The sequence below is a fragment of the Dunckerocampus dactyliophorus genome, chromosome 2 (assembly GCF_027744805.1).
Source record: "Dunckerocampus dactyliophorus isolate RoL2022-P2 chromosome 2, RoL_Ddac_1.1, whole genome shotgun sequence".
In the NCBI taxonomy this organism is placed as follows: Eukaryota; Metazoa; Chordata; class Actinopteri; order Syngnathiformes; family Syngnathidae; genus Dunckerocampus; species Dunckerocampus dactyliophorus.
In genome coordinates, this window is record NC_072820.1 from 48,120,129 (window position 1) to 48,139,887 (window position 19,759).

The window sequence follows — 19,759 nt, forward strand, 5'->3', positions numbered from 1 at the left end:
GGAGTACTTGTGAGTCATTGAAACTTGAGTCTTTATGCAGCTTGGGCAGGAAGGGTTGATTTGAAGCAGGTGCACAGGACTAATGCATGTGTACAAATGCAGTTAGAGTAACAGTTGCACAATTAATGACGCGTAAACTGCTTTCCTTTTTTAATTTAGCTAGTGGTAGCAGGGGGAAGTGAGTTAACGAAGACGAGTACAAGTGAGGCCCATTTCAGTTAAAAAAAAATCGCGAGTTGTGAACGACTCGTTCAGGTCTCGCACATTTGTAGTGCAAACTGAGAAGCATGATGGTGATATAATACAATAACAATAGTGTTAATAATAACGAAAGAAAACAAGGTGTTTATTTAACTATTTTACGCTGCAGCCAATCTAGATGTTTGGTGATGAAAAAAAGTGGGTATTGAATTCAAATGAGAACATAAAAAAACAACATCCGTTGTCTCTTTAAGAAGCTGCTCGGTCACATGTCACCGTGTCATGTGATTGTGAATTGCGTGAACCGAGAGAGACACTGAAGACTATCAGTTTTGTGTCACTTTGTCTCAGATGTGACTGCTTTTAACTCTTTTTGACGAAGAAAACACGGCTATTCAGTGTATGTTAGCCGACTAGCATGCTAAACTAACTTCCGTTGCTAGCTTATCGTGTGACGTTAGCTCGCAGATGTCAGTGAGTGACAAAGTGTTCGTTCTAATGCGTGCTTATGTATGTATTAATTCACCACATATACCGTGTTTTGTTGTTGTTGTAAAGGTTGTTGGAGGAGCACAAATGCATACAGGAGACTATTGCGTTTAGCTGACGTCATTCGCTGCCTCTACGATGGTAAGCCTTTTTGTCTTTCACCAAAACTGAATTGGTACAAGTCCTGCACACAAAGCATGAGTTAGCAATAAGAGACGGTGTGTAGCTTCTTAACGTTGAATAAAACTTTAGTAAGTCACTTTTTTTCCCTCTTCTGAGTGTCCTCTTTTGTGTGATCCTCTCCAACATGGGGATAAATCAAAAAGTGTGTGGTAATGGCCTTCCTTTGAGTCCCCAAAAAAGTAAACACACAGTCATAGGTTGAATGGCTTCATGGAGGATGTTGTTGTTTGCAGGCCCTGCAGATATCTTTTCATCACTGCAGCATTTTGGGTTTGACCCTGCTGACTGTGAGCACTGCCCTGGTTTGTCCTGATGGCGGCGTGTGCGAGGACAAGAGCACCTGCTGTAAGAGCACAGTGGGAGGATACGGATGCTGCCCGCTGCCACACGTGAGTCGCCTGCACTACCTCCACTTTAGAACCAAGTGTGTGTGAGTTTTTAGTGTGTGTGTGTGTGTGTGTGTGTGTGTGTGTGTGTATATTAGGCTGTGTGCTGCTCAGATGGCCTCCACTGCTGCTTTGAGGGCACCGTGTGTGACCTGCTCCACGCCAGATGTGTCAACAAAACCACGTCCCTTCCCTGGGTCAGACCACGTCCTCCCGAGCAGGTTGGAGCATGTCAAGGACATGTGCACAAGCTAGGAATAAAATGTCATCCGTGTGTGTATGCGTGCCATTCAGCTGAGTCAGCGAGCGGCAGCCGTCATGTGCCCTGACCAGCAGTCCGAGTGTCCGGACACCACCACGTGCTGCCAGCTTCCTGATGGCGCCTGGGGATGCTGCCCATTAGCCAAGGTGACGTCAACAAGTTAGCTTAGCATACTTGCAAACCCGCAGCCGTGAGCCAGATGATGTCACGCATGTCGCAACCTCCGCCCTCGCAGGCGGTGTGCTGTGAAGACAAGCGTCACTGTTGTCCCGAGGGAACCACGTGCGATCTCGTCCATTCCATGTGCGCCTCGCCGTCAGGCGGCTGGCTCCCCTTGCTGGGCAAACTTCCTGCCAGGAGCCGCGCGGCGAGGGATGATGATGTCATCACTGCAGTGACCGCTGTCGCATCGGTGACGTGTCCCGGTGGAGGAAGCAGCTGTCCCGACACTTTCACCTGCTGTCTACTCGCCAGTGGAGACTATGGATGCTGTCCTTACCCGGACGTACGTGTCCTCAAACGCACATGTCCATGCTAATGCTAACTTGCTAGCTTGTGTTACTCACTAATGTTAGCACTGTATTACTGCCAGCCACTCGGGGGCAAGTTTGCTATGACATCTTTTTTTTTCTTGACCACGTCCTTCTCTGCAGGCCATGTGCTGCGGAGATCATGTCCACTGTTGCCCCCGCGATAGTGTGTGCGACCTGCAGCACGGCCTGTGCCAGTCAGCTGATTATCACGTGCCGCTCTCAGAGAAACTTCCGGCATGGGCCAGCGACAGTAAGACCTGTTCTCCGTTACAATAACTATTACATGTTACCTGCTACATGTGCTACAATACATACAGTGGTGTGAAAAAGTGTTTGCCCCCTTTTTGTATGTTTGTCACAGTTAAATGTTTCAGATCATCAAATAAATGTAAATATTAGTCAATGACAACACAACTGAACACAAAATGCAGTTTTTATAAAACTTTTTATTATTGAGGGAGAAAAATCCAAAGCTACATGGCCCTGTGTGAAAAAGTGATTGTCCCCTAAACCTAATAACTGGTTGGCCCCCTTAGCAGCAACAACTGCAATCAAGCGTTTGTGATAACTTGCAATGAGTCTCTTACAGCGCTGTGGAGGAATTTTGCAGAATTGTTGTCATTCAGCCACATTGGAGGCTTTTCCAGCATGAAGCGCCTTTTTAAGGTCATGCCACAGCATCTCAATAGGATTCAGGTCAGGACTTGGACTAGGCCACTCCAAAGTCTTCATTTAGTTTTTCTTCATCCATTCAGAGGTGGACTTGCTGGTGTGTTTTGGATCATTGTCCTGCTGCAGAACCCAAGTTGGTTTCAGCTTGAGGTCACCAACAGATGGCCGGACATTCTCCTTCAGGATTTTTTGGTAGACAGCAGAATTCATGGTTCCATTTATCACAGCAAGTCTTCCAGGTCCTGAAGCAGCAAAACAGGCCCAGACCATCACACTACCACCACGCTATTTTACTGTTGCTATGAGGTTCTTTTTCTAAAATGCGGCCTTACCTTTAGGCCAGATGTAATGGGACACACACCTTCCAAAAAGTTCAACTTTTGTCTCGTCAGACCAAAGTTTTTTCATTTTCCCAAAGGTCTTGGGGATCATCGAGATGTTTTCTGGCAAAACTGAGACGAGTCTTAATTGTTCAGCAGTGTTTTTCATCTTGGAACTCTGCCATGCAGGCCGTTTTTGCCCAGTGTGTTTCTTTTGGTGGAGTCATGAACACTGAACTTAACTGAGCCCTGCAGGTTCTTTGGATGTTGTTGTGGGGTCTTTTGTGAGCTCTCGGATGAGTCGTCGCTGGGGTGTCATTTTGGTTGGGCGGCGACCCCTGGGAAGGTTCACCACTGTTCCATGTTTTGGCCATTTGTGGATAATGGCTCTCACTGTGGTTCGCTGGAGTCCCAAAGCTTTAGAAATGGCTTCATAACCGAGTAGGTTTGGATTTTTTTCCCTCCCTTTTTAATAATAAAAATTTTAATTTAAAAACTGCATTTTGTATTCATTTATGTGGTCATTGACTCATAATTAATTTTTTTTTAATGATCTGTAACATGATCTGTAACATTCAAGTGTGACAAACAAGGGGGCAAACAATTTTTCACACCACTGTGTTATGTTACCCACTACGTGTGTTACGTTACCTACTATAACTGTAACGTCTCCTAGTGGAGTGTCCTGACAAGACGTCCGTCTGTCCTGACAAGACAACATGCTGCCAAACGATCTCTGGAGAGTTCGCCTGCTGCCCCATGCCTGACGTATGCATTCATTCATTCATTCATTCATTCATTCTTAGGCCATGAGTAGAAAGCACAATTTATCACGTTGATATTTGTTGTGATGGTCTCCACAGGCTGTCTGCTGCGCAGACCACCTCCACTGTTGTCCTCACGGCACTGTGTGCAATATGGCCACCGCCACATGTGATCATCCCGCAGACGGCACCGTGTGGCCCCGCATTGCCTTGGCGGAGAACACCAAGTGTGACGAGTCTGTGTCGTGCCCCGGCCTGTCCACCTGCTGTAGGACCACCGGCGGGGGCTGGGCCTGCTGCCCCCTGGAGCAGGTAAAGGTGGCAGAGGGTTACGTGACTCAGTCAGCTGTTGCGGGAATATAAACATGTGATATGCGCCCCCTGGCCAGGCTGTGTGCTGCGACGACCACCTGCACTGCTGTCCTCACGGCAAGGAGTGCAACTTAGAGGCTGAGACATGCGACGACCCCTTAGGTGTGTCCCCACCCCTGCCCTGGGTTGCAAAGATGGCCGCCGTGCAGGACGAGGAGTGCGACCAGCAGACTGTGTGCCCTGCGGGGAGCACCTGCTGCAAGGTGGCGGCGGGGCAGTGGGCATGCTGCCCGTTACCACAGGTCAGCGCCGCCATCCTGACGTTAGTTTGTGACAACTTGCTGACATTGGTGCTGCTTTCAGGCCGTGTGCTGCGACGACCTCCAGCACTGCTGTCCCGGCGGTTACAAGTGCAACGTGGCCGAGCAGACGTGCGACAAGCCCGGCCAGCTCAGCCTCCCTTGGTTCCGGAAGACGGCGGCCCGGCAGCGGCTCACTTCAGCCGGGAAGATGTGCGACGATCGGACCAGCTGCCCCAGCGAAACGAGCTGCTGCTTCATGAAGAGGACGCACACGTGGGGCTGCTGCCCACTGCTGCGGGTAATGTCACGTGACCTAGCACGGCGCCGCCACACTGTGATGTTGCACCCTGACTAATGTTAACCTCCGCAGGCCGTCTGCTGTGACGACGGAGAGCACTGCTGTCCCGCCGGACATGTGTGTGAGCCGCACCGCGCGTCCTGCTCTAGAGGACACCATGTTGTACCCTGGCTCTCCAAAATTGATGCCCGCACGCGGCCGGCGGCTGTGGCTGACATCAAATGTGATGACAAAAGCAGTTGCGCGGCGGGAACGACCTGCTGCAAGCTGCCCACCGGAGAGTGGGGCTGCTGCCCGCTCGTTAAGGTGGGAACGCCACTTCCTGTTTGCTGTGACATTTGAAAGGCTGAGCCCACCCTCATGTCCCCGGCAGGCCGTGTGCTGTCCGGACCGCGAGCACTGTTGCCCACAAGGATACACCTGCAACATGGAGACGGGCACGTGTGAGAAGGCTATGCTAGCGGTGGAGGCGGTCCCCGCTAATGATACACTGGTGCCGTGTGACGTCACGGGGCTGTTTGGCTGCCCCGAGCGAGAAACATGCTGCCAGAACTCCAACTCTGAGTGGGCCTGCTGCCCCTCCCCCGGAGTAGGTCCATTTTGTCAAATGAATGTGTGCTGGGTGGCCAGGGGGCATGGCCTAACCATGTCTTTTTGTCCACAGGCCGTGTGCTGCGCCGACCTTAAGCAATGTTGTCCCGCCGGTTTCTCGTGCGACTTAAAGACTGGCAGCTGCAGCCCGACTTTGCCCACCTGGGACAGAACCACAGACCTCTAACGTGCTGCTGGAACAAGAACCCTGGACACCCCCACCTCCTTTCAGCTGATTTTTAACTGCCTTTGATTGGATGTGACTCTGCCCCCTCGTGGGCTGTCTTAAATGAAGAGTTCATGTTTTTTTTTTGTGAGATGAATTTGATTGATTGGGATCAGTTGAGATGATCATTTGATCACATCTGGTTCATGTTCAATAAAACAAAAATTTGACCTTGTCCATTTCACGTTCATCTGAGAGGAAGTGGTTTTGCTAAACCGCCACTAGGGGGCGTCAAGTCTTTGTTTACTAATCCTAATCCTGTGTAGGACCCCCACCACCCACATTACCACAACCAGTAGGAGTCCACCAACGACATTAGGTTAGAGGGCGGTGCCACAGCTGCTTTGTGTTTAGCTTAGCTTTGGATCAAATGAGACAATTGAAATGAACAAACGTTATGGGACAAAATAGTTTGACGTTTAAGAGCGTCTCCATTGGTCCGCTGTTGCCCCGCCCCCAGATCCTCTCACACCTCTGTGTTGCCAGGGAGAGGACACACACACACACTGGTGTCACTGCGTGCACCAGCTGGTCCAGAACACAATTTGGGCGGGGGGCATGTCAAATGTTCTTTGGACCAATGAGAAGTCTTTGTCGGGGCGGGAAGCGGCGAGATGACACCAAATGCACGAAGAGGTCCGGACGGTCAAGAGCCAGGACCAGATCTCTGCTGGACCCAAGGAGGACAGGAAGCCACTGAGGTAACGTCAGGAGGAAACAGGAAGTGAGCGTGATGGCGACTTAACTTCTTTTATCACGTCCTTGTCTGTGTCGTTGGTGTCAACATGGCAGCCGCACCGAGACATAGTGGGACAGCTGGGGGGGAGGGGTACCACTGTACTATTTTTGCCTCCTCAAACCTTCAACTCATTGATGATGTCACTCTCTCCAGTGTCACATGAACGCAGGCCCCGACGTGCCGGTCCGGGTGGTCCCCCCACAACTGAGTCGAGCGATGCTGCTGGGAACGGCGAAACACCTGCTGGACAACAGAGAACTTTCTAGCGTGTCCATTGTGGCTCAGGCTGAGAGTGAGACAAACATGCACACGCACACACACTGGCCACTTAATCAGGTCCACTCAATGTGCTTGCAGGAGAAGACTTCCAGGAGTTCAGCCCGACTGACATCTCTGACTCGCAATGTCACCTGCTGGCAATGTTCGTCGCGGTAGCACACCAGTCATGTGGTACCTGCACTTCCTGCTCACAGGTGACGTATCCCCTTTCATTTGCAGGCGTGTTCACCAGGGTGCCGGTGCTGCACAAGCCGAGGACGGCCTGATACTCCCACACCGACATCGACACAGGAAAGTCCAAAGACCAGCAAACTTTCAAGAAGTCCAAGACACTGATTGGTCCAAAGCACCTGATGACATCATACCCCCGCCCACTCAGTTTAAGGACTCACAACCCCTTGTGGAGTCGCTTCACGATGGCGCCACAGATGTGCATGACGCGTCGTCATCAGAGAGTCCAGACGACCTGTGCAACAGCAGTGCCACATCCGAATCCCAAAGCGACGACTCGGACTTGTCACGCTGCAGCTTCGATGTTTCACATTTGACCTTTGACCCCTCCTTGTTAGGCCATAGTGGGGATGGGTCCGCCCACTCGCCATCACACACCTGTCTGAACACCAACGTGGCGCCGTTATCAAAACTCTCGCTTTGGCCTTTCGTCATCCATCAGAAAACACGCCCCCTGCTGATATCCTCGTCGTCATCATCTTCATGTCCTCACCAAGGATTCTTATTACACAATGTAAGAACACACACAGCAACACTCACTCACAGCAACAACACACACTTACTGCAACGCGCACACACGCACAGCCAGTAACACAACTTACTTACAGCAGCACACGCAGCAAAACATGTACGCACACACAACACATAAAGCAACAACACAATCACGTTAGTTGTCAGCTAGCATGAGAGGCGGTAACAGGTGTCCAGGCCAGCAGGTGGTAGACACACGCGCACACACACGAGAGGGTGACATGACAGGAGGTGTGTTGTTGTGTGTAGAAACTGCGGCCCAGCAGCTGGCGCTACCGTGAGGGAGAGGAGTACAGTGTGCTTCGTCACATCCACAGTGGGTCCTACGGAGACGTGTTGTGCGTGCGGGACAAGACGAGCGGCTTCACGTGCGCCGCCAAGAAGGTGAGGATGCCTTGGAGGTGATCCAAAGATGCCAGCACCGCAGCAACGTGTGTGTGTCACGTGCTTCCAGCTTCCTCTCAGTCGCTTCAACCAGGAGGAGGTGACGGCGTGGAGCATCCTTGACTCTCCTCACGTGGTCCGGCTCTTTGGGGCTGTGAGAGAGGGGCCCAACGTGGTGCTCTTTATGGACCTGAAGCCAGGTAAACTTTGACCTCCAGTTCACCTTTCGTGGACAGCCAATGAATGGCGACCATGTTGAAACATCCTCAGCTAGTCTGGCTCAGCTCATGCGAACGGCCGGCGTCCTCCCCGAGGATTTGGCCCTGCACTTCCTGCACCAGTCACTGGGGGCGCTTCAACACCTGCACCACAGAAAGGTCCTTCACCTGGACGTCAAAGGTAACTCTCTCTGAACACATGGAATCATTATTATTACAAAGACAAACAATGTGTGTGTGAATACAGTGGACAACGTGCTGCTGTCTGCTGACTGCACACAAATTTTCCTGTGCGACTTTGGACTGTCCCGCATGCTGGACGACAGCGGACACAGCACCAAAGACTTCATGGGTAAAAAACAAATCAGGTTTTTACTGCTAATGTAAATTCTCTACATATCATACTACTTTTGCCACAGTGTGTGTGTGCGTGCGTGTGTGTGTGTGTGTGTGTCTGTTCGTGTGCAGGAGCGGCCTTCCCTGGCACAGAGACCCACATGGCCCCCGAGGTGGCGCGCGGGGACCGCCTGAGCGCCAAGGTGGACGTGTGGAGTAGCTGCTGCATGCTTCTGCACATGATGACTGGCCGCCACCCGTGGCTGCGCCGTTACTCCCAGCCGCTGTGTCTCCACGTAAGCCAAACCCCTTTACGTACGCCGCCGTACGAGCACGCTGTTACGCCTTGTGTTGCTTGTCAGATTGCCAACGAGCCTCCGCCCCTGTGGGAGGTGCCGTCCGGCTGCAGCAAGTTGACGGTGAAGGTGTTCTGGGCCGGACTGCAGAAGAACCCCGACAGGCGGGCGTCAGCAAGCCAGTTGAGGAGGAACACCAACAAGGCCCTCAGAGCAGGTGATTGCTTGAAATGTGATTGGCTGCTCGTAAACGGCATATACAGTAGTACACTGACAGCCCGACCCACGCTGACATGTGACCACAACAATGCTCCTCAGTTGGTGGTCTGAGTCATGCATCCATCCAATGGGCCTGCGACAAGCTACGGGACAGTAGCGCCACCCACTCTGCCTCGCTGGACACAAGAGCTCCCACAATGCACTGGGTGAGCCCTTGGAGAACCACGGCGATGGACGAGGATCACGATGAGGCGGATTTGCTCACTTTGGAGCGGGAATGCCGGCCGAGGTCTCTGCGGGATGAACGTGACTGGAATGCGGATTCCGACGTAGACCTTTACACAGGAGAGGACAAAGGTGTCGGGGACATGTGGCTGAGGACGGACGTGGACTATGAAGGGGACTGGGAGGACGAGGGAGACGAGGGGGAGGAGGAGGAGGAGGAGCAGGAGGAAGAGTCCACACAATATCGCCGAGCACTCCGAGGATTTTTCCCTCTGCTGCGGCAAGGCCAGGAGACGCGTCACAATTGGCGAGGATCAGACAGTGAGCTGGAAGACCTCCGAGATGGTGAGAAATTCTCAAGTCCAGGTAAAAGTCTAAAGGTAATCAGTTCTTCCTGTGTCTCAGCAGGTGTGGACCTCGGGGCTGACATGCGGACCCCCTCACCGGAGCCACGAGATGACCCCCCCTCCTGTTTCAGCAGCTCGTCGCAGGCCGGTGCCTCAGACAAGGTGGGTGACGAGGATGTGAGTTTGTCAGAGTGGCTCCTCTTCAGTCTGGATTCTTTTTTTTCTTCCCTGAAGGACTCGGAGTGCTCGTCCGATGACCTCAGCTTGGGGGTCTTCTCTTCCTGCGGCGGCCGTATGGAGCTTTTGGGGTGGACGCATGGGTGCCCCTCGCGCTGCTTTGAAGGTAAAGAGCGAGGTGCTGCTTGCCGATGGCAGGATGTTTGATGTGGTCATGTGAATGGCAGGCGTGGACTTGTGGATCGAGGACGCCCAAGGGGAGTGTCTAAGGATTAGGGAACGTCAGCTTGTCCAAGTGGGACATGTCGCCGTTGGAATCAGCGAGCAGGTAAGAGACCAAGAGAACGACGACTTCTACTGTCTTTTTTTCCGTTTCCTGATGCAAAGTTTCCATGACAACGTGACCGTTCAGGTGTCAATGACTGCTTTCACCTTGGAGACGCTAGACAGTAAGTTGGTGTCCTCCGAATGGGAGATCCAGGAGGCTTTCCTGTGGCTTCGCTGTGTACCTGCGCCGGACTCTTGTCAGCGGTGGACATGGCGAGTTCTCAACGGCACACTGGAGCGACGGCATTGAGACTTGAAGTTTCACTCCAAAGCAGCAGAGGGCAGCGTCTTACTAGGGGAGGGAAGGTGCCTATGCTAACTTCCTTAGCATGAGCTCAAGGTCCTTGCCAGCTGAGGCTGGAGATACTCATGGGAAACTGGATTCTTTTGACTTACTCTAGTTCTCATTACTCACTCACTGACGTGAATCGGTTGCTCGATTCACTCGAGTCACCCGTCACAGAGCGCATGCTCAGAAACTCGCACATGGGCATTAAGTTCCACATACAAGTGTCCCACATTTAATCACGCCCTGACAATTTAACTAGCGGTGGAGTTTACAGAGTAGCTGTGAGCTCTGATTCAGTAAAAAACTTGACAGTTTTGAATGACTCGTTCATGACTTGCACATCTCTAGATGAAGACATTCAACGAAGCTGTTAGCTAGTAGCTTTACAATCCAATTTCAGATCTGATCACTTCAGATCACTTGTTTATTGTGAGGTTAAATGTTTGTTTTGCAAAGATGTCTTTATTTGCTCTCTGTTGACTTTCTGGAGGAGCAAAAACAACAAGACTTGGTCAAAAGATGTCTTGTTCTTAATCATCAGACATGTTGGCTGATGCATCTCTTTCACTACCTAGCTGGACAACAGAACAAGCAGTTTGTCTTTGTTTATGAGACAATATATGTAAAAGCTGCTTGAACTCGTCACAATGTTTTGTGATCCCATTTCTAATTTAGAAAAATCCTTTTTCTCTTGTTACTTCCTTCTTCTTCAGCTTCCTTCCTTGAAAAACAAGTTGCTCATTGCAATGGAAGCTAATTCAGGATAGACCAGTTTATTTGTACACACGAGCGCATTACAAGACCTCCACGCTTGTTTACTGGCCTCTAACATCATCTGCCATCATCTTCTACATTTGACACTTGTATACATTCTGCAAACTAAAGTGATATTACAGTAATATACAAATATTCTTTAATTTATATATTGCAATATTAGAAAAAACATTTTAAGTTGGCAACTACATTTGTCTATTTGCCAGTCTGAGCCACCAACTGAAAGTCAAAACTTGATCAACAAACCTCCCAAAAAAAAAAAAGCCACTTCCTCGACATTTTGTGAAACGTAGAGACGGTGTCACAACGGTTGTGATTGGACAGCAGTGTCAAGAAGGTGGGACTTGAGTGACACCATGCATACTGTGATTGGCTCTGATTTGATAGTGGGACGTGCTCGTACGCCGGCGTCTACCGGGTTGCGCAAGACGCCATTTTGGAGTGACAGCGAAAGATAACGGAAAGATCGAGAAGCTAGCCTTGGAGAAGGTAATTGTGGACTCCAGCCGATTGATTTGCCAATTAGAGTTCGGGTTCCGGTCCCAAAATGTCTTGCGGTGGGAGCCAAGTGTAAACGAAACGTTTTATTGAGCGTTTCGCATGACGTCATGACATTCTCTCTGCTGTGACGCGGCATTTAGCTCGTAGCAGCTCGGCTAGCAAGTTCCTGTAACGGTCGGATTTGGACGGTGCCTCTGTGGGTGTTTTTCTGTTCTTGGATGTCGCTTAGTTCACCGATACGTCGAGAAAATCTCTAAACGAGGCACGCAAAGGCACATTTCATACGGCAGTACTTTCAATACACGATATTGACGATGGTGTGTCGCCTATTAGTAGCCGGCTAACGCTAACTAGCTAAGTATCCGCCCTAGGTGAAGCTAACGTCAGCAGTCATGTCTTCGAGGGACCACCCAAACAAATAACCAGTTAGCCCGCTGATTTCCAAGAAACAATTCGCACGTAGTTGTTCTATTTTATTGTAGCAAAACGCGTGCTAAACACCGAGGGTTTGTGTGGGCCCTAGGCTATGCAGTTAGCGTCTAGTGGAGGCCGGTGCTCGGATCAGGCCGCCCTTATCTGATTAGCTCTGCAGTTTGTAAGAATAAATGTCACCTTAACAAGCACACTTTCACGCTAACTCACCCGTAAATGCGGCCTTGTAACGTCAATAGTGAATGCATGGCGTGCTTGTTGGTGTTAGCCTGCGGCTAACGTAACGTTTTAGCTTTAGGTAAACAGTAGCCTCCCAAGATGTTGCATGATGGCATGATCAAAGCTACTGAATACCGTCAATCCTGTCAGTATGCTACTTGTACACACGCACATCAAGTGTTGGCAGACTGGGTTTTGGTCATATTCTCCTCCCAGGACATGAAACAACACAAATGTTTACTAACCTCATTTTCTTCTTCCCCTTGACAGCGTTGTCGCCATGGGGAATGTATTTGGTGGCTTATTTAAGGGCCTGTTTGGCAAGAAGGAGATGAGGATTCTAATGGTTGGCCTTGATGCTGCAGGGAAAACCACCATCCTATATAAGTTGAAACTTGGAGAGATAGTCACCACCATTCCCACCATTGGTACGTATATCCATCTCGCCATTTGAAATCAATTTCAACAAATATTTACCTTCACTTTTTATTTTAAGACAGTGGAAACAGCGCGCACAGTCTAGTGTTTACATGGCAAAAGTAGCAAGATCAGACCAATAGAATTTTTGTTTTTGTTTTGTTTTACCCGACGAGTCACTGCTAACCTATACTAATTTGACTGTGTGCACAAGCTTATCAATGTATGGAAAGTCTCCCATGTAGACATGCAGCAGACGATCACCACTGTCACTTATCTGTGTGTTTTTTGCAGGTTTTAATGTTGAAACTGTAGAATACAAGAACATCAGTTTTACAGTTTGGGACGTGGGCGGCCAGGACAAAATCAGGCCGCTGTGGCGCCACTACTTCCAGAACACTCAAGGTCAGTTTGCATTGCTGCCTGTAGGTGGTGCCACATGAAGCACGGTGACTCTCTCACACACTCACTGGCTGAGTCTCGGTTGGTGCACTTACACTGCTCACACTGAGAATACGTTGAAATGCAGTACACTTAAAATGGTGAGAGTGCAGTGCCAGTGATGGACACTTGTCACCCTCGGTAGTTGCAGGGGCTACCAAGCAAACGGTGTAATCTCAGTCACATTTGAAGCAGGGGTTGCACGCAAAGCTAGGAAAAGTCATATACATTTGTGTATAATTGAGAGGTGAGCAGATATTTTATTGTGTAGTCCAAATTTTGGCAGTAATGCGTCAGAGTGGTTGCAATTCACCATTAAGAAGGTAAGCATTGGGATTGTCATTTCAGGGTCATGCATAATGACATGGATTTGGGACAGCACTAGACTGTGTGACAATACTTGATGTACTGATGAAGTATTCCAGTGAAATTATCACAGCTGTCATATTTTGAATGATCATCTGACAGCTGTGGTGTGTGTGTTGGTGCAGGGCTCATCTTTGTGGTGGACAGTAACGACAGGGAGCGTGTGAACGAGGCCAGGGAGGAACTGTCCAGAATGTTGTCTGAGGACGAGCTGAGAGACGCCGTGCTCCTGGTGTTTGCAAACAAACAGGTGAGGCTGTCAGCACAAAGATGTAAGGTTTGCGGGCGCCCACGTGTGACATCCTGTTGTCGTGCAGGATCTCCCCAATGCCATGAACGCTGCAGAGATCACAGACAAGCTGGGCCTGCATTCCCTGCGCCAGCGCAGCTGGTACATCCAGGCCACGTGTGCCACCAGCGGCGATGGCCTGTACGAGGGTCTGGACTGGCTGTCCAACCAGCTGAAGAACCAGAAATGATCCATTCCACTACTTGAGGTTTTTCTTTGTCGTTTCTTTGTTCTGTTTCAACACAATGGCAGCACCGGATCCAGACTCCCAACGTGACCCGGCTTTTTCTTTCAAGAACTTCCTTCATCCCCGCCCACCCCCCTCGTCCCCCTCACTCTTCTCGGGGTTCTTGCCTGTGCTGCACGTGTGTGTGTGTGTGTGTGTGTGTGGCGTGCGTGTGTACCTTGTGTTTGGTGAGTGCGTGGGCTGGGATTGGGAGGAACCCTGGCGTGCCTTTTACACCTCTGGAATCTGCAGTCCCAAACTCCGCCTTCGCCACGCCCACTCTGTCTGCACGCCCCTGCTCCCACCTGTACCCCCCCTTCCAATCCACCTGGTCCCCGCAGAAGAAGCATGGTTTTCATTGGGCCACGAGAGCAAGGGTGCACACTGGCCCCTACCCCACTGTATTAAACACCTGATTGCTAGATGTTCATTTAACCTGAGAGCCCCACCCACCTGTAAGAAGCATTTAACCTGTATCAGGTCAGTCCACACGTGTCCATCCTTGTTCTTGTGCTGCCATGTGAAAGTCATGCTGTCTCTTCTCCTACTGGCCGCCACCACCAAGCACAACGTGCTTCTTGTCTTCGGACTCAATGAGACTTTGTGACCAGCTTCAAACGCTTCACAACATCTTTCCTGGTTTTTTTTTCTTCTTCTTCCTGTGACTAGTTTAGCTATTACTATTTGTACTTTGACTGCGCAACCAAAAGCATCGGAGCAGTTTGACAAATCCCGTTTAGGAAAAGATCTAGCAGGGCTTTGAGGAGCTTTTTCTCACCAGCGCTTTGGATGAAGGATTGGCACCAAACAAGATGGCCAATGTGCGCCTCCTCATCCCAGCACCGCTTCCTTCCCTAAAGACCAAGACCACACAGTACTCTGAAGGCGGCGCCGTGGCGAGCCGGAGGCCTCGGAAAGCGTGCATTTGGCAGGTCGGGAAGTCCTGGCAACGCTGGGCTGGCTCTTGTGTGGAGAATGATTGTAAATCTGTAAAGTGTTTGTGTGGGCTTTCCTCAACACATTAATAAACATGATTTGATCCAAACTCACTGGCCTGATGGAGACCTTCATGTCTTACACCTCCCACTTGCAGGGGCGATAATGTGCTGCCAAGGGTGACCACTAAGTGCCGCCAAACAGCCGTCCATAACCCGCACATTACGTATATAATCTTTTATTAGCCCTTTACACTTCCGGCTTCCTTTCGTGAACATTTTTTAAACCCGACAGCGTCAATGACGTGGGGGCGTGGTCAAGCTCACACCTGACGCTCTGGCACCTCCCGTGCTGTCGCTAGCAATTTGCTGCTCATCTCCGGCGTCCTGGTCCAGCTTGAGGTTCCCGCCATGGCTTATGGCTGATTCACGACGAGCACAAGCACGTCTCCAGGTGGGTAAAGATCACCTACCTGTCCTGAACCCACGTTGGCAACACGCACCTGAAAACGGAGTTTGTTGTTGCCACGGTGGTGAGGACAGGTGAGTCACTTGTTTTAGTTTCGCCGGGAAGCTGGTGGTTTCGCAGTGGGGTGACGTCACCAACACAAAGTAAACTTTAGCGTGGTTGGGGGTTGAACACAAGTTTTTTAAAAAGTCACGCGTTAAATAACTTTTGACCTTTTGGGCAGGTGTCCGAATGGCGGTGGCCGGTTCCTGGACGGAAGTCTTTGAGATGAGTGCGGCAGTCGGCGCTGGGGGGACGCCACTGATGGCCGTTGGCGCCGCCATCCGCCGCTCCGAGCCCATCGCCATCACTTCCAACAGGTCAGAAGTCATTGTTTAGTTAGACTTGTGGGAGGAGTCATGCAGATTCCACTTCCTGTTTCTGGAGCAGGAGGTGATTAGTCGTCACGTACCGTCCTAATGAATCGCAGATTGTAGTTTGTTTTGTTTTGTTTTTTTGTCAGGATGAAAAGGGCGGAGTCTCTCTCGTCCTCAGCGCCCTCCATTCCGAACCCTTTTCCTGAGCTGTGCAGCCCCTCCAAGTCCCCCGTTACCATGGCGACGCTTGCAGCGCCATCCAGCGACAAACATGTGAGTTTGCAATTGGAAGGTGTGGACTTTGTGGTGATTGACAGCAGAGCCTCACCAACATGTCTGCTAGCAGCGTGTTACTCGTGTCGTGCCGCTCCCCCGTCAGTTGCTGGTCCGACCAGTCGAAGCTGCTTGATTGACAGCTGGATCTTTTCCGGTCTGGCTGGTTTGACGCTCCTCTCTTGGAGACGTGCGGCGAGATCCTGACGCGGCACCAGACAGCATGTAGAAACCTTGTGACCTCTGGTTGACTCATGGAAGTCACGCCCACTCTCGTGTGTTGCTCAGCTGGTGAAGGTTTTTGGCGAGGACAACTATGGCCGCTCGCTGTGGGTCGGCTCCAGTGCCACGGCCAGAGATGTGTGTCGCATGTTGGTCCAGACGGCCCACTGCAGCGACGAGGAGAACTGGGCACTGCTGGAGCTCCATCCCGCTCTGGGCCTCGGTAAGACGCACACAAACATACGCCCTTTGACCCGAGTGACGCCGTCTGAACGTGTCTCGTCAGAGAGATGTCTGGAGGACCATGAGACGGTGCTGGAGGTCCAGGCCAGCTGGCCCCTGAAGGGTGACACCAGACTGGTGTTCTGCAAGAACTACGCCAAGTACGAGTTCTTCCGCAAGCCCACGGTACGTCCACGATGACATCACGGCCCCGATGATTGGCGGCTGACTGGAGACGTTTCACTTTGCTCCTGCAGCTCTTTTTTCCGACCAGCATGATTTCTGACAGTTCCGACGTCAGCAGGGGGATGACACCATCACAGCTCATCCAGGTCCAACACGCCCACGCCGTCTCCATGGCAAGCCGCACTCATTTGATGCCTCTCTCTGGTCCCCAGAACCTGCTCCAGTCGGGAACGTGTCCCGAGATCCAAGGGTTCCTTCACATCAAGGAGCCCAACCGCAAGTCCTGGAAGAGAGTCTACTTCTTCCTGCGGCGCTCTGGACTCTATTGCTCCACCAAAGGCTCGTCGAAGGTCAGAGGACTCGGCGGGACCGGCTGGACTCCTGCTGGGCTCAAATGAGCTGGTTTTGTTTGTCGTGTTCCACCAGGAACCTCGGCACCTGCAGTATGTGGCCGACCTACAGGACCTCAACGTGTACAACGTGGTCAACGCTCGCAAACTGTACGCCGCGCCCTCCGACTTCACTTTCTGCATCAAAGTAACTACAACCGTCTTCTAGCGGTCCTGGTGGAACAGAACCAAGACCTGTGTGTGTGTGTGTGTGTGTGTGTGTGTGTGTGTGTGTGTGCACGCAGCCTTCAAAGACACCAGTCCGCCTTCAAGACCTCAAGATTCTGTGTGCTGACAATGAGCAGACCAGAACTTGTTGGACGTCTGCGTTCAGATTGTTTAAGGTTTGAGTAGGCCTCTTTTTGACCAATCAGCACTCAGCATCAACCACATGTGACCTGAATGTGTGTGCGTGCGTGTGTGTGTGTGTATGTCAGTACGGGAAGCAGCTGCAGTGTAACTACCAACGATCTAAGTCGAGCCGGCGAAGCCTGGACGGAACCAACCTGGGAGATGGCAAAGTGAGCCACACAGATGTGTTTGTGTGTGCGTGCTGTTTGGGGCGCTACATCTCAAATGGTGCACTTGCGTACCTGCACTTAGTCCACTTAGTCTTTTGAGTGCATAAAATGCAGCACGCTGTCACTGTCACAGCACAGCACAGTACAGTACAGTACAAAGTGTTCTTACTGAAGTGTACTGATGGAAGTAATTCCTTTTGAGACATGGTGTGTGTGTGCGTGCGCGTCCGCAGGCCAAGTCGGAGGCCAGCCTGGTGGCCATGGACTTCTCGGGGAACGCCGGTGGCCGGGTCATTCAGAATCCCACAGAGGCCCGGAGCGCCGAGCGAGAGGAAGGCCAAGCCTGGAGGGTGAGGAGGGGGCGTGGTCATTGTTGTAGTGATGTAATTGGTGTCAAGTGACTTTGATGTGTGTGCGTGTGGCGACAGCGTAGAGAAGCTTTGAGGTGCAGTCTGCCCAACTTAAGCACTGCCTCCAGACAATCCGGTAAGTCGTCATGAGTCGCCGCCGCCGCCATCTTGTCGTGGTCTCGGCGTTTCAACCCTAATGCGTGTGTTTGTAGCCGTGCACGTGACGCAGCCGTGGTTCCATGGGGGCGTGTCCAGGAAAGAAGCGCAGAGGCTGATTGAGAAGCAGGGCCTCGTCGACGGGTGAGCACATTGGTCTCCATGGCAACCGCCTCACTTTGTCCTACTTTTTCCATCAGGAGGTGGGTAAGTCTGGAACGCTGTGTGTGTGTGTGTGTGTGCGTGTAGCATGTTCCTGATCCGTGAGAGCCAGCAGCACGTTCAGTGCTTCGTGTTGTCGCTGTGCTACCAGCTGAGCACCAAACACTACCTGATCATCCCCGTGAGTTGTTGCACTCATCCCCCGCACACGTTTGAGCCCACCCAAGTACTCGCCGACTGACTGTGGCTTTCGTTGCAGTGCGAGGACGGCGGCAGGAAGTACTTGACCATGGATGACGGCGCCACACTGTTCATGGACCTGCTGCAGCTGGTGGAGTTCCATCAGGTCAACAGGGGCATCCTTCCCGTCTGCCTCAAACATCCATGCGTGTGCGTGGCGTTGTGACCTCTTACTCAGGAAGTCAGTCGTGTTGTCTGATCTCTTTGGCCCCTCCCCCTTTGAACCCTTTGCGAGCACATGCTCTTGTCTCCATGGAAATGCTGGGACAGACTCTAAATCAGTGTGCTAATGGGGCCTGGCCACCAAATTGCAGGGTCATGTGACAAAGGACATGTCCTCTTGTCTCAGGTCTTGTATGGAATCACGTTGAAGTCATGATTGTCTTTTTACCTTGTAAGTTGCACTTACTATGTTCTACTATGTATCATCTTTCCAAATGTTCGCATTTATCATTTCATATTAAACATCAACTATCTCCTCTTTACATCTGCACATATAACATATGGACATTGTACCCCCCCCCCCCCCCCCCCCCCCCCCAAAAAAAAGCTGAATTCATAATCTATTAGTGATTTAAAAATAATTCGAATTAAATTCTTGTAAAAATGCAATTAATAAATACAATTCAATAAATACAGTATATCCTGTGGATAAAATATATTACATTTCATCTTAAATGGAAAAAAAGTATGTTATAAAATTCTAAATATTTTAAAAAATAAATATCAATATTATGAATAAAAATAAATGTGTGTGTGTATGTATATATATATATGTGTATGTATATATGTATATGTGTGTATATATATATATATATATATATATATATATATATATATATATATACACGAACACAAGCCGTCTGGTCTTTATTTTATTTTATTTTGCCTTGTAGTCGCTCAATCAGTATTTATACTGCTACTGTACATGCTTGACCAGTAGAGGGCACTGTGACACTGCTAATGGGACCAACAGAGGCAGCGTTAGAGCTAATGGGACCAACAGAGGAAGAGGTAGACGCTGAGGAGATAAAGCTAAATGGAAAGCTAAATTGTACAACCCTAAAAGAGCGTGTGATTAAAGTTTATGAAGAGTTAATAAGCCTTCTTAATTCTACACCACCCACAGAACACTACCTCTTTTAGAAGAGTCTAACGACGATGACGATTTGTCCTTTTTTTCAATAACTCCTCCTCCAACTCCACCACAACGACGTATGCTCGACCACTCCTCTTCAAAGGTAAATAACATTTATCATTACGTATCACTTTTATTATTGTTTTTTTCATTAATTATCCTCGTTTAATATTACTACTGGGGCTGCACGGTGGTCTAGTGGTTAGCATGTTGGCCAATACAGTAACAGCCTGGAGATCGGGAAGACCTGGGTTTGATTCTCTCTTGGGCATTTCTGTGTGGAGTGTGCATGTTCTCCCCGTGCATGCGTGGGTTTTCTCCGGGTACTCCTGTTTCCT

At 50.4% G+C, this 19,759-nt stretch overlaps 4 protein-coding genes across 9 annotated transcripts; all 4 read left to right on the plus strand.

Moving 5' to 3' along the window:
- The first annotated feature begins 459 nt into the window (after positions 1 to 459).
- grnb (granulin b) lies at positions 460 to 5,714 on the plus strand. Of its 3 annotated transcripts, none has more exons than XM_054766892.1 (14): positions 460 to 601; positions 760 to 831; positions 1,107 to 1,262; positions 1,358 to 1,480; positions 1,554 to 1,667; positions 1,757 to 2,026; positions 2,175 to 2,304; positions 3,723 to 3,814; positions 3,910 to 4,122; positions 4,200 to 4,424; positions 4,486 to 4,722; positions 4,795 to 5,028; positions 5,096 to 5,311; positions 5,387 to 5,714. In XM_054766892.1, the coding sequence occupies exons 2-14, from the start codon at positions 829 to 831 to the stop codon at positions 5,498 to 5,500; spliced, it is 2,127 nt and encodes a 708-aa protein (XP_054622867.1). In that variant the 5' UTR covers positions 460 to 601; positions 760 to 828; the 3' UTR covers positions 5,501 to 5,714. The 3 variants fall into 3 exon arrangements, with proteins under 3 accessions (XP_054622867.1, XP_054622865.1, XP_054622866.1); XM_054766890.1 differs by having other exon boundaries at positions 465 to 675; XM_054766891.1 differs by having other exon boundaries at positions 465 to 671.
- A 144-nt stretch (positions 5,715 to 5,858) lies between these two features.
- On the plus strand, positions 5,859 to 11,127 carry LOC129176641 (mitogen-activated protein kinase kinase kinase 14). Of its 2 annotated transcripts, none has more exons than XM_054766888.1 (15): positions 5,859 to 6,240; positions 6,432 to 6,570; positions 6,636 to 6,699; positions 6,777 to 7,302; positions 7,569 to 7,703; positions 7,774 to 7,903; positions 7,974 to 8,102; positions 8,169 to 8,273; positions 8,390 to 8,553; positions 8,620 to 8,770; positions 8,872 to 9,342; positions 9,403 to 9,506; positions 9,579 to 9,687; positions 9,749 to 9,849; positions 9,934 to 11,127. In XM_054766888.1, the coding sequence occupies exons 1-15, from the start codon at positions 6,154 to 6,156 to the stop codon at positions 10,096 to 10,098; spliced, it is 2,580 nt and encodes an 859-aa protein (XP_054622863.1). In that variant the 5' UTR covers positions 5,859 to 6,153; the 3' UTR covers positions 10,099 to 11,127. The 2 variants fall into 2 exon arrangements, with proteins under 2 accessions (XP_054622863.1, XP_054622864.1); XM_054766889.1 differs by having other exon boundaries at positions 9,406 to 9,506.
- A 147-nt stretch (positions 11,128 to 11,274) lies between these two features.
- Positions 11,275 to 14,847, plus strand: arf2b (ADP-ribosylation factor 2b). 2 transcript variants are annotated; one of them, XM_054766896.1, is made up of 5 exons: positions 11,275 to 11,400; positions 12,334 to 12,491; positions 12,775 to 12,885; positions 13,413 to 13,537; positions 13,605 to 14,847. In XM_054766896.1, exons 2-5 carry the CDS (start codon positions 12,344 to 12,346, stop codon positions 13,764 to 13,766), a joined length of 546 nt encoding a protein of 181 aa, XP_054622871.1. In that variant the 5' UTR covers positions 11,275 to 11,400; positions 12,334 to 12,343; the 3' UTR covers positions 13,767 to 14,847. The 2 variants fall into 2 exon arrangements, with proteins under 2 accessions (XP_054622871.1, XP_054622872.1); XM_054766897.1 differs by lacking the exon at positions 11,275 to 11,400 and adding an exon at positions 11,449 to 11,608.
- A 140-nt stretch (positions 14,848 to 14,987) lies between these two features.
- Positions 14,988 to 18,791, plus strand: grb7 (growth factor receptor bound protein 7). 2 transcript variants are annotated; one of them, XM_054766894.1, is made up of 15 exons: positions 14,988 to 15,191; positions 15,430 to 15,565; positions 15,709 to 15,835; positions 16,124 to 16,280; positions 16,344 to 16,465; positions 16,537 to 16,611; positions 16,678 to 16,815; positions 16,892 to 17,002; positions 17,100 to 17,198; positions 17,292 to 17,375; positions 17,609 to 17,725; positions 17,804 to 17,861; positions 17,938 to 18,025; positions 18,131 to 18,224; positions 18,303 to 18,791. In XM_054766894.1, the coding sequence occupies exons 2-15, from the start codon at positions 15,438 to 15,440 to the stop codon at positions 18,447 to 18,449; spliced, it is 1,545 nt and encodes a 514-aa protein (XP_054622869.1). In that variant the 5' UTR covers positions 14,988 to 15,191; positions 15,430 to 15,437; the 3' UTR covers positions 18,450 to 18,791. The 2 variants fall into 2 exon arrangements, with proteins under 2 accessions (XP_054622869.1, XP_054622868.1); XM_054766893.1 differs by having other exon boundaries at positions 16,537 to 16,815.
- Positions 18,792 to 19,759: the final 968 nt, after the last annotated feature.